General features: G+C 35.0%; 2 protein-coding genes across 3 annotated transcripts in view; both read right to left on the bottom strand.

Moving 5' to 3' along the window:
* The window catches only part of LOC143247883 (cell adhesion molecule Dscam1-like), a 39,465-nt gene extending 33,684 nt beyond the window's left edge, over nucleotides 1-5,781 (bottom strand). The window contains exons 1-3 of the mRNA XM_076496440.1: nucleotides 5,727-5,781; nucleotides 5,279-5,425; nucleotides 2,000-2,146 (exon numbers count right to left, since the gene is read on the bottom strand). Coding sequence (XP_076352555.1) covers nucleotides 2,000-2,146; nucleotides 5,279-5,425; nucleotides 5,727-5,781 — 349 coding nt within the window. The remainder of the gene's footprint in view (nucleotides 1-1,999; nucleotides 2,147-5,278; nucleotides 5,426-5,726) is intronic.
* LOC143246802 (cell adhesion molecule Dscam1-like) overlaps nucleotides 1-14,413 on the bottom strand; it is a 227,778-nt gene that overhangs the window by 191,048 nt on the left and 22,317 nt on the right. The gene's annotated exons all lie outside the window — the stretch shown is intronic.

Raw genomic sequence — 14,413 nt, 5'->3', positions numbered from 1 at the left:
GTTTGGCTTACCTGTAACTATACTTATGGACTACAGATACTCTGAACTAGTGCAGACAGGTGAAGATATCTGGTGTTGGTTTGACTTACCTGTAACTATACTTATGGACTACAGATACTCTGAACTAGTGCAGACAGGTGAAGATATCTGGTGTTGGTTTGACTTACCTGTAACTATACTTATGGACTACAGATACTCTGAACTAGTGCAGACAGGTGAAGATATCTGGTGTTGGTTTGACTTACCTGTAACTATACTTATGGACTACAGGTACTCTGAACTAGTGCAGACAGGTGAAGATATCTGGTATTGGTTTGGCTTACCTGTAACTATACTTATGGATTACAGGTACTCTGAACTAGTGCAGACAGGTGAAGATATCTGGTGTTGGTTTGGCTTACCTGTAACTGTACTTATGGACTACAGATACTCTGAACTAGTGCAGACAGGTGAAGATACTCTGAACTAGTGCAGACAGGTGAAGATAGCTGGTGTTGGTTTGGCTTACCTGTAACTATACTTATGGACTACAGATACTCTGAACTAGTGCAGACAGGTGAAGATATCTGGTGTTGGTTTGGCTTACCTGTAACTATACTTATGGACTACAGATACTCTGAACTAGTACAGACAGGTGAAGATACTCTGAACTAGTGCAGACAGGTGAAGATACTCTGAACTAGTGCAGACAGGTGAAGATAGCTGGTGTTGGTTTGGCTTACCTGTAACTATACTTATGGACTACAGGTACTCTGAACTAGTGCAGACAGGTGAAGATATCTGGTGTTGGTTTGGCTTACCTGTAACTATACTTATGGACTACAGGTACTCTGAACTAGTGCAGACAGGTGAAGATATCTGGTGTTGGTTTGGCTTACCTGTAACTATACTTATGGACTACAGGTACTCTGAACTAGTGCAGACAGGTGAAGATATCTGGTGTTGGTTTGGCTTACCTGTAACTATACTTATGGACTACAGGTACTCTGAACTAGTGCAGACAGGTGAAGATATCTGGTGTTGGTTTGACTTACCTGTAACTATACTTATGGACTACAGATACTCTGAACTAGTGCAGACAGGTGAAGATATCTGGTGTTGGTTTGACTTACCTGTAACTATACTTATGGACTACAGATACTCTGAACTAGTGCAGACAGGTGAAGATATCTGGTGTTGGTTTGACTTACCTGTAACTATACTTATGGACTACAGATACTCTGAACTAGTGCAGACAGGTGAAGATATCTGGTGTTGGTTTGACTTACCTGTAACTATACTTATGGACTACAGATACTCTGAACTAGTGCAGACAGGTGAAGATATCTGGTGTTGGTTTGACTTACCTGTAACTATACTTATGGACTACAGATACTCTGAACTAGTGCAGACAGGTGAAGATACTCTGAACTAGTGCAGACAGGTGAAGATATCTGGTGTTGGTTTGACTTACCTGTAACTATACTTATGGACTACAGATACTCTGAACTAGTACAGACAGGTGAAGGTATCTGGTGTTGGTTTGGCTTACCTGTAACTATACTTATGGACTACAGATACTCTGAACTAGTACAGACAGGTGAAGATATCTGGTGTTGGTTTGGCTTACCTGTAACTATACTTATGGACTACAGATACTCTGAACTAGTACAGACAGGTGAAGATATCTGGTGTTGGTTTGGCTTACCTGTAACTATACTTATGGACTACAGATACTCTGAACTAGTACAGACAGGTGAAGATATCTGGTGTTGGTTTGACTTACCTGTAACTATACTTATGGACTACAGATACTCTGAACTAGTACAGACAGGTGAAGATATCTGGTGTTGGTTTGGCTTACCTGTAACTATACTTATGGACTACAGATACTCTGAACTAGTACAGACAGGTGAAGATATCTGGTGTTGGTTTGGCTTACCTGTAACTATACTTATGGACTACAGGTACTCTGAACTAGTACAGACAGGTGAAGATATCTGGTGTTGGTTTCGCTTACCTGTAACTATCAGTTTGGCCGAAGAACTTTCCACGATGAAACCTGTGAGACGGTTTCTCGTTTGACATTTGTAACTGTGGTAAGTATCCTTGCGTTGAACGTCTGTCACTATCAGTTCTCCAGATGGAAGGAGGCTGTGTTTACCACCTGCAGAGTACAATGTTTACAGCAATAAATACCCACTACTAACGTAGTAATATACTGGGTTGATAGATACCCGTTTTATTATACCTAAGTTCGTACTTCGGTCTTGGATCGAATAGTTCCATTTGTTGAATGCATGTTTTGCTTAGCATACGTTGTTATTATAATCTTTAATTTCTTCAAGTGTACAACAAGTTCTTTTCTTGCTGTGTAAGACGGCCCCCACTTGTCGTTTAATGAAAGATAAAGCAATGGTGTTTGTTTAAAAACAAAGGTTAGCTTTGTGAACACGTAAGTTCACATTTCATGTATTAGTTAGTTGTAAGAATCTAAACACATTGCAAATGCTATATTTAGGTAATTTTTAAGTTATAAAGTTTAGACTTTTTTATTCTATTCGTGAAGGTTATTGTAAGTGTTTGCTCACTGTGTGGACTTAGAACTAATGTAAACTTGAGTGATATTACTGGAATTATGGTGCGAGAGTACCATTAGAGTTATATCACCCAACTTATTACTGAAAACCAGTTAAATCAGTTTATTGATATATTAAAGTTATTATATTTATAAGTATTACAGTGCTTGTTGTCTGTTTATGTAACTACTTCGCAGGTTGTAGATGGATCTTAATCGAAACTAGTATGAAGGTCCATACGGGTGGGGGGGTGCATACAAACTTTCAGTTTGCGGTTTTTATCTTTATTACCACTACGTCGCCCCTCGTGCCTTCTAGATCTTCATCAAATATGACATGAATGTTTATTTTTTATCCATATGCAAACTTATAATTTTACATTTTATGTTTTGAAGCTTTGATGGACGTTTTTGTGTTGTTTTTTTTACACATGACGGAAACGACTGTTGAAGCCCTAAAATAAACTTTCATTAATCACGAACTTACATGACTTCCATCCAGGGGACGGGTATTCCAGCTAGTTTCTAATAAAGTATTGTTTCATTAAATTATTTAAACAGCTCTCGCAAGCTGTCATATTATTATCATAATGAGAAGTAACAATAAGCGATTTATTTCTGTCATCTTAGGCCCGGCATGGCCAAGCGTGTACAGGCGTGCGACTTCTAATCTGAGGGTCGCGGGTTCGCATCCCGGTCGCGCCAAACATGCTCGCCCTTTCAGCCGTGGGGGCGTTATAATGTGACGGCCAATCCCACTAGTCGTTGGTAAAAGAGTAGCCCAAGAGTTGGCGGTGGGTGGTGATGACTAGCTGCCTTTCCTTTAGTCTTACACTCTTAAATTAAGGACGGCTAGCACAGATAGCCCTCGAGTAGCTTTGTGCGAAATTCAAAAACAAACAAAACTGTCATCTTAATAATACTTCCATAATATGATAACCAAATTATACATTTACTAGTCTGAGGATTTCCTCAAGTTCATTGTCTTCTGTATCGTATTACCATACCGTTGTATAGACATGCTGTTCACTTTGAACTGTTGACCTGTTAATGTAGTTGATGTTTGATATTGTTATATAACTTTTTATACGGTTGTCAATCCCTCTCGTATTGTGATATTGTGATTCACAATTGAACTATTAATGTAGTTGATGTTTGATATTGTTATATAACTTTCTCTACGGTTGTCAATCCCTCTCGTATTGTCATATTGTGATTCACAATTGAACTGTTAATGTAGTTGATGTTTGATATTGTTATATAACTTTCTATACGGTTGTCAATCCCTCTCGTATTGTCATATTGTGATTCACAATTGAACTGTTAATGTAGTTGATGTTTGATATTGTTATATAACTTTCTATACGTTGTCAATCCCTCTCGTATTGTCATATTGTGATTCACAATTGAACTGTTAATGTAGTTGATGTTTGATATTGTTATATAACTTTCTATACGGTTGTCAATCCCTCTCATATTGTCATATTGTGATTCACAATTGAACTGTTAATGTAGTTGATGTTTGATATTGTTATATAACTTTCTATACGGTTGTCAATCCCTCTCGTATTGTCATATTGTGATTTTCTTTTCTGGTTTTTAAGGTAAGTGATGTCAAAGTTGATAGCTGTTGTATCTTTTTTGTCATATGGATCTTACTTCTCTAGACAGCTCCAAAACTAGGATTTATTTTATATTTCCCATCACATAATTCGTGTACTTTAAACTACGTGTATTTTTTCTTCGCGAAAAATTTTTTGACTACCTCTATATATACTTCCATCAACAGTGGTCAGGACTCGATTGTTTGAACCAATGCAGATGGTAAAAATTGTTATATTTTACAGACGATACTAGTCGAAAATAACGTATTTTGGATGCAAACAGAAAAGAACAAATGTTTGTTTGTTTGTTTGTTGTTGTTTTTTTAATTTCGCGCAAAGCTGCACGAGGGCTACCTGAGCTAGCCATCCCTAATTTATTAGTGTAAGACTAAATGGAAAGCAGCTAGTCATCACCACTCTCTGACAACTCTTTTATCAACTAATAGTCACATTATATCGCCCCACGGCTGAAAGGGCGAGCATGTTTGGTGTGAAAGGGATTCGAACCCACCACTCTCAACTAAGATTCGATCGCCCTAACCATCTGGACATACTAGTCCTGAGAACAAATTACAGGACCGTAATGCATAAGCTATAACTGTGGGGTGAAGATATGAAAACATTTCATGAATTACTTACCCCTTCTGTACAAGCAACGGGGGCGTAGGGTAATATAATACTGAGTATATAACTTTTGTCATATGGTTAGTTCATCTGATTCCTTCAGAAGATGGAACACCACGAAGAGCGTGGCTCAACTTTATTTCAAATCATTTTTACTAATGTGCATTTCCACCCTGTTGGAGAAGGGCTTTGTCACGATACTAATTTAATAACTTATTCATAACTAGTTCAAGGGACATTACAGTGGTTTCCTTCGACAGAAATATTATGGATTTTTCATCGAATTGAAAAACAATTCGAGCATCGTATTTGGTAACTAATTATCTGTCAATATCTGTCAAACAATCGCTGTTTATGTTATACAACATAACAAGACACCTTGAGATATTACATGGTGTATTATGGGGTGAAGAACATCTAATACTAGATGGAGAGGTGCTCCAATAAAGTGGTCGGTCATTGTTTGTTATAAGATTGTATTAAACCAACTTACCATACTGTTCATCCGCATGAATAACGACGCCATCATCACGAGTCCACGATGTTACCATGACAACCCCTTTCAGAAAGGGTGGTATTTGACATCTGAGAACTGCTGTGTTTCCTGAGTGATATAATCGCTGTATACTCGTACGATGTACTTGTTGTCAAGAGCTAACAGGAGAATTGAATTGAAATATTTTTAGCTAAGCCTAATGAAATTTACTAATACATAATTATTAATGATAATTATCAGCAGGGAAGATGAACAAGGTATAACAAGCTATTGTTTAATGAAATAAAACAATAAAGACAATTAAAACAAATTGTATTGTAAATTTGTATCTCATTGTTTTCTATTTTTAGAAGATATTTTTCCCAATCAGAAATTGTTGTACAACCAGAGAATGTCTTAGATAGTTTAAATAAACACCTTAAACGATATGATTTATTATCTTTACCAATGAGAAGGGTAGAAACATCAATTAGAGCAGCTCGCGGTGACGAACGAGGCATTATTGTGGTCAACCATCGGACCAGGCCAGACACTTTGGTCTGAAGACTAAACAGTTATAATACTCCATCAATCATTAGTGTTAGAACGATGTTGTTTCTTGAAACCAAAGGAACCGCTAACACTCGCTAATTTTTAACAAAAGAAACTATAGTTATATATAAATTAATTTTATTAACTACATTACAAACTGTCTATGGTACAATCGACGTTTTATTTAAATTGTAACTTCTAGTAAATACAACTGCATTATATCAATAACACATTAAATATAGTAAACATAGCCAACGTACGAGCAGCAGAAAACATTACATTCAATCACTTGAAGAACAGTAAATATTACTTTCAGCCAGTATAAGAACAGTGAACATTACATTTAGTCAGTATAACAGCAGTGAACATTACATTCAATCAGTATAACAACAGTGAACATTACATTCAGTCAGTATAACAACAGTGAGTAATACATTCAGTCACTATAAAAACAGTGAACATTACATTCAGTCAGTATAACAACAGTGAACATTACATTCAGTCAGTATAACAACAGGGAACATTACATTTAGTCAGTATAGCAACAGTGAACATTACATTCAGTCAGTATAACAACAGTGAACATTACATTTAGTCAGTATAACAAGAGTGAACATTACATTCAGTCAGTATAACAACAGTGAACATTACATTTAGTCACTATAACAGCAGTGAACATTACATTCAGTCAGTATAACAACAGTGAACATTACATTTAGTCAGTATAACAGCAGTGAACATTACATTTAGTCAGTATAACAACAGTGAACATCACATTTAGTCAGTATAACAACAGTGAACATTACATTTAGTCAGTATAAAAACAGTGAACATTACATTCAGTCAGTATAACAGCAGTGAACATTACATTTAATCAGTATAACAACAGTGAACATTACATTCAGTCACTATAAAAACAGTGAACATTACATTCAGTCAGTATAACAACAGTGAACATTACATTTAGTCAGTATAACAGCCGTGAACATTACATTCAGTCAGTATAACAACAGTGAACATTACATTTAGTCAGTATAACAGCAGTGAACATTACATTTAGTCAGTATAACAACAGTGAACATTACATTCAGTCAGTATAACAACAGTGAACATTACATTTAGTCAGTATAACAACAGTGAACATTACATTCAGTCAGTATAACAACAGTGAACATTACATTTAGTCAGTATAACAGCCGTGAACATTACATTCAGTCAGTATAACAACAGGGAACATTACATTTAGTCAGTATAACAGCAGTGAACATTACATTTAGTCAGTATAACAGCAGTGAACATTACATTCAGTCAGTATAACAGCAGTGAACATTACATTTAGTCAGTATAACAACAGTGAGCATTACATTTAGTCAGTATAACAACAGTGAACATTACATTCAGTCAGTATAACAACAGTGAACATTACATTCAGTCAGTATAACAACAGTGAACATTACATTCAGTCAGTATAACAACAGTGAACATTATATTTAGTCAGTATAACAACAGTGAACATTATATTCAGTCTGTGTAACAACAGTGAACATTATATTTAGTCAGTATAACAGCAGTGAACATTACATTCAGTCAGTATAACAACAGTGAGCATTACATTTAGTCGGTATAACAACAGTGAACATTACATTCACTCAGAATAACAACAGTGAACATTACATTTAGTCAGTATAACAAGAGTGAACATTACATTTAGTCAGTATAACAACAGTGAACATTACATTCAGTCAGTATAACAACAGTGAACATTACATTCAGTCAGTATAACAACAGTGAACATTACATTTAGTCAGTATAACAGCAGTGAACATTACATTCAGTCAGTATAACAACAGTGAACATTACATTCAGTCAGTATAACAACAGTGAACATTACATTTAGTCAGTATAACAACAGTGAACATTACATTCAGTCAGTATAACAACAGTGAACATTACATTCAGTCAGTATAACAACAGTGAGCATTACATTCAATCAGTATAACAACAGTGAACATTACATTCAGTCAGTATAACAACAGTGAGCATTACATTCAGTCAGTATAACAACAGTGAGCATTACATTTAGTCAGTATAACAGCAGTGAACATTACATTCAGTCAGTATAACAACAGTGAGCATTACATTTAGTCAGTATAACAACAGTGAACATTACATTCAGTCAGTATAACAGTGAACATTACATTTAGTCAGTATAACAACAGTGAACATTACATTCAGTCAGTATAACAGCAGTGAACATTACATTTAGTCAGTATAACAACAGTGAACATTACATTCAGTCAGTATAACAACAGTGAACATTACATTCAGCCAGTATAACAACAGTGAGCATTACATTTAGTCAGTATAACAACACTGAACATTACATTTAGTCAGTATAACAAGAGTGAACATTACATTCAGTCAGTATAACAACAGTGAACATTACATTCAGTGAGTATAACAACAGTGAACATTACATTTAGTCAGTATAACAGCAGTGAACATTACATTCAGTCAGTATAACAACAGTGAACATTACATTTAGTCAGTATAACAGCAGTGAACATTACATTCAGTCAGTATAACAACAGTGAACATTACATTCAGTCAGTATAACAACAGTGAACATTACATTTAGTCAGTATAACAACAGTGAACATTACATTCAGTCAGTATAACAACAGTGAACATTACATTTAGTCAGTATAACAGCCGTGAACATTACATTCAGTCAGTATAACAACAGTGAACATTACATTTAGTCAGTATAACAGCAGTGAACATTACATTTAGTCAGTATAACAACAGTGAACATTACATTTAGTCAGTATAAAAACAGTGAACATTACATTCAGTCAGTATAACAGCAGTGAACATTACATTCAGTCAGTATAACAGCAGTGAACATTACATTTAGTCAGTATAACAACAGTGAGCATTACATTTAGTCAGTATAACAACAGTGAACATTACATTCAGTCAGTATAACAACAGTGAACATTACATTCAGTCAGTATAACAACAGTGAACATTATATTTAGTCAGTATAACAACAGTGAACATTATATTCAGTCTGTGTAACAACAGTGAACATTATATTTAGTCAGTATAACAGCAGTGAACATTACATTCAGTCAGTATAACAACAGTGAGCATTACATTTAGTCGGTATAACAACAGTGAACATTACATTCACTCAGAATAACAACAGTGAACATTACATTTAGTCAGTATAACAAGAGTGAACATTACATTTAGTCAGTATAACAAGAGTGAACATTACATTCAGTCAGTATAACAACAGTGAACATTACATTCAGTCAGTATAACAACAGTGAACATTACATTTAGTCAGTATAACAGCAGTGAACATTACATTCAGTCAGTATAACAACAGTGAACATTACATTCAGTCAGTATAACAACAGTGAACATTACATTTAGTCAGTATAACAACAGTGAACATTACATTCAGTCAGTATAACAACAGTGAACATTACATTCAGTCAGTATAACAACAGTGAGCATTACATTCAATCAGTATAACAACAGTGAACATTACATTCAGTCAGTATAACAACAGTGAGCATTACATTCAGTCAGTATAACAACAGTGAGCATTACATTTAGTCAGTATAACAGCAGTGAACATTACATTCAGTCAGTATAACAACAGTGAGCATTACATTTAGTCAGTATAACAACAGTGAACATTACATTCAGTCAGTATAACAGTGAACATTACATTTAGTCAGTATAACAACAGTGAACATTACATTCAGTCAGTATAACAGCAGTGAACATTACATTTAGTCAGTATAACAACAGTGAACATTACATTCAGTCAGTATAACAACAGTGAACATTACATTCAGCCAGTATAACAACAGTGAGCATTACATTTAGTCAGTATAACAACACTGAACATTACATTTAGTCAGTATAACAAGAGTGAACATTACATTCAGTCAGTATAACAACAGTGAACATTACATTCAGTCAGTATAACAACAGTGAACATTACATTTAGTCAGTATAACAGCAGTGAACATTACATTCAGTCAGTATAACAACAGTGAACATTACATTTAGTCAGTATAACAGCAGTGAACATTACATTCAGTCAGTATAACAACAGTGAACATTACATTCAGTCAGTATAACAACAGTGAACATTACATTTAGTCAGTATAACAACAGTGAACATTACATTCAGTCAGTATAACAACAGTGAACATTACATTCAGTCAGTATAACAACAGTGAGCATTACATTCAATCAGTATAACAACAGTGAACATTACATTCAGTCAGTATAACAACAGTGAGCATTACATTCAGTCAGTATAACAACAGTGAGCATTACATTTAGTCAGTATAACAGCAGTGAACATTACATTCAGTCAGTATAACAACAGTGAGCATTACATTTAGTCAGTATAACAACAGTGAACATTACATTCAGTCAGTATAACAACAGTGAACATTACATTCAGTCAGTATAACAACAGTGAGCATTACATTCAGTCAGTATAACAATAGTGAACATTACATTCAGTCAGTATAACAACAGTGAACATTATATTTAGTCAGTATAACAACAGTGAACATTATATTCAGTCTGTGTAACAACAGTGAACATTATATTTAGTCAGTATAACAGCAGTGAACATTACATTCAGTCAGTATAACAACAGTGAGCATTACATTTAGTCGGTATAACAACAGTGAACATTACATTCACTCAGAATAACAACAGTGAACATTACATTTAGTCAGTATAACAACAGTGAACATTATATTTAGTCAGTATAACAACAGTGAACATTAAATTCAGTCAGTATAACAACAGTGAACATTATATTCAGTCAGTATAACAACAGTGAACATTACATTTAGTCAGTATAACAGCAGTGAACATTACATTTAGTCAGTATAACAGCAGTGAACATTACTTTCAGTCAGTATAACAACAGTGAGCATTACATTTAGTCGGTATAACAACAGTGAGCATTACATTCAGTCAGTATAACAACAGTGAACATTACATTTAGTCAGTATAACAGCAGTGAACATTACATTTAGTCAGTATAACAGCAGTGAACATTACATTCAGTCAGTATAACAACAGTGAACATTACATTTAGTCAGGATAACAACAGTGAATATTACATTCACTCAGAATAACAACAGTGAACATTACATTTAGTCAGTATAACAACAGTGAACATTACATTCACTCAGAATAACAACAGTGAACATTACATTCACTCAGGATAACAACACTGAACATTACATTTAGTCAGTATAACACAGAGAACCAATATAGAGAGGTATGTTAGCAATTGGAGTTTGTGTTTGTTTCTAGAAAGGATTGTTCGCTATTTGAAAGAACGAATCACTTGGTTTTAGAATTTCTACCAAAATCAACCAACACAACACGACTTTGTGAATTTCACACACGATAAAAAAACAACACAACAGGTTGTGTTCCAGTGCAATTTTAGCGTGATCGTGTTCTAGTGCAGTTTTACCTTTTGGATGTTTTTGTTAAACATGAAAAACAATCTGGTTTCTCTGAGAAATATCTCTCTTCACCAAAACTTATGAGTGATTCCTATGGGCCACCCGCTAGTACAGCGGATTTAGAACACTAAAATTATGGGTTCGATTCCCCTCGGTGGGCTCAGGAGCTAGCCCGATGTGAGTTTGCTATAAGAAAATACACACACACACATTCAGGTACATGGTGAGTGGTACCTGAATTCTGTGTTTTTCTAACAAAAAGGTACATGGTGAATGGTATTTGAATTCTGTCTTTTTCTAACAAAAAGGTACATGGTGAGTGGTACCTGAATTCTGTGTCTTTCTAAGAAAAAGGCACATGGTGAATGATACCTGAATTCTGTGTTTTTCTAACAAAAAGGTACATGGTGAGTGGTACCTGAATTCTGTGTCTTTCTAACAAAAAGGCACATGGTGAATGGTATTTGAATTCTGTGTTTTTCTAACAAAAAGGTGCATGGTGAACGGTACCTGAATTCTGTGTTTTTCTAACAAAAAGGTGCATGGTGAATGGTACCTGAATTCTGTGTTTTTCTAACAAAAAGGAACATGGTGAACGGTACCTGAATTCTGTGTTTTTCTAACAAAAAGGTACATGGTGAGTGGTACCTGAATTCTGTGTTTTTCTAACAAAAAGGTGCATGGTGAACGGTACCTGAATTCTGTGTTTTTCTAACAAAAAGGTGCATGGTGAGTGGTACCTGAATTCTGTGTTTTTCTAACAAAAAGGAACATGGTAAACGGTACCTGAATTCTGTGTTTTTCTAACAAAAAGGTACATGTCGAGTGGTACCTGAATTCTGTGTTTTTCTAACAAAAGGAACATGGTGAACGGTACCTGAATTCTGTGTTTTTCTAACAAAAAGGTACATGTCGAGTGGTACCTGAATTCTGTGTTTTTCTAACAAAAGGAACATGGTGAACGGTATTTGAATTCTGTGTTTTTCTAACAAAAAGGTACATGGTGAGTGGTACCTGTGTGATATTCACCATTATGTTTGTTATTAGAAATCCAAAATCTATAATTTTGTTTTTCCAAATGTTCTTACTTATTCATTATCTATAAAATTGTTCCAAACGAGATGTATGGTTTGATAGATAAGACAACCTCTGGGAAATCCAACTTTATAGCTCCTTGAAACGTACTGAATTACAGTGTTTAATGTGCAGCTAATTGTCTCTTGTCCACCCTCTCGTGTTTCTCTTCATGTTAAATACAAAGTTAAGAAAAGCAAAACTTTAAATTTCTGAAATGTAGAAACGATTTTCCAACGCACTAGATTCTCATTTTTAGTAAATGGAATTTTTATGGTAATCCCGTCTTTTCTAGTTACAAATCGAATATTCAGTAACGATCTAGGCTTGTAGTAATCCAATAATGTCACATCGGTTTGACTCCTTATTGACAATAACGTAGTAATATAAGCACTGGAGTGCCACTCTTCTCCGCGAGGAGTCGCTCTGCTGGGAAATAGAATTTTCGTCAAAGCAATTAGTAAAGTATTCTGGAAAATCAGGTCAAATCTATCGCACGTGTCTAAGTAAGAAGAGAAGCCAATAATGGAGCAATCAGATCAGCTAACTTAAGGATCGAAATCTGTCTCCTAATGGTGAAGTTAGGCGGTGGTGGAAGCTAACCGGTTGGGTTAGTAAGCAAGTAATCGATGCTTCCTCAGGCAACTCGAAAATTGCATTTCAGAACTGACATCAGTCAGCCGTAAAGAAGAGCTGGACGAACTGCTAAACACCCTCTTTTCTCCACCTACCCTTCGCCTCTCAAATTTGTTACACTCAGTAGCTACAAAGCAAAGAGAAGTGAAGTTGACGTCCAACTTGGTTTTATATGTGTTTTATGTGTGTTTTGGGGTAAAAGTAGGCGGCAGGGTTGTGGTTCTTACTGCTTTTAAAATGTGTGTAAGCAACAACTGTAAGAGTATCCTGAGAGAAATACAATTATATACAGAGTGGTTGATAAATGGATGTAATAGTGTCCCAAACTGCGTCTATTAAAACTAAAGAATCTCCCAATGTGAAAAAATCAACAGCGAAAAGAAAATTGATAGTCTAAATCGATTAAAATGAAATACATAGAAGTGTCACTTGTTTTTGTATTCCTCCAGTTCCCAGCTGTTTGACAACGAACAGAGAACAGATTGAAATCATAAATAACCATTTGTTCGTTTAAAGCCTAATTGTTGTGTTAAATAAAATATTTAATAACATGAATAAGTTAGGTTCTGTATTCAGAAATTTGAAATGTTAATAATCCTGGTACGATATATGCTTCATCAGGTAAAGAAAGATATGACGTAATGTAACGACCAACCAAGTTAACATTAGTTAAAAATATGACACGACAATAGACCAGAATAGAAATCAACACTAATTGTGTAGAATAACACAAAAAGCATGCATTATATGTTAGGTCACTAACGAATAGTTACAAACAAGGTCAGATATGACATCAACGTGGGTATTACATTAACCCAAACAGATAACCTATATTGATTGTTTAATAGACCAACTAAACAACAACACTGGTTGTACACCAGCCCAGACAGCGAACCAACATTCACTGTCTTATAGACCACTTAAAGAACAACACTGGTTGTACACCAACCCAGACAGAGAACCTATGTTCACTGTTATGTAGACCAATTAAAGAACAACACTGATTGTACACCAACACAGACAGAGAACCAATATTGACTCTTTTATAGACCAATTATAAAACAACATTGGTTGTATAACAGCGCAGACAGAGAAACAACATTCACTGTTTTATAGAACACTTAAAGAACAACACTGGTTGTACACCAACACAGACAGAGAACCTATATTGACTGTTATATAGACCAATTAAAGAACAACAATGGTTGTACACCAACGGAGACAGAGAACCAATATTGAGTTTTCATACACCAATTAAAGAACAACACTGGTTGTACACCAACCCAGACAGAGAATCTATGTTGACTGTTATATAGACCAATTAAAGAACAACACTGGTTTCACACCAACACAGAGAACCAATATT

Source organism: Tachypleus tridentatus, chromosome 3, assembly GCF_004210375.1.
Source record: "Tachypleus tridentatus isolate NWPU-2018 chromosome 3, ASM421037v1, whole genome shotgun sequence".
In the NCBI taxonomy this organism is placed as follows: domain Eukaryota; kingdom Metazoa; phylum Arthropoda; class Merostomata; order Xiphosura; family Limulidae; genus Tachypleus; species Tachypleus tridentatus.
Note: the sequence above shows the minus strand (reverse complement) of the source record. Positions and strands in the feature narration are given on the sequence as shown.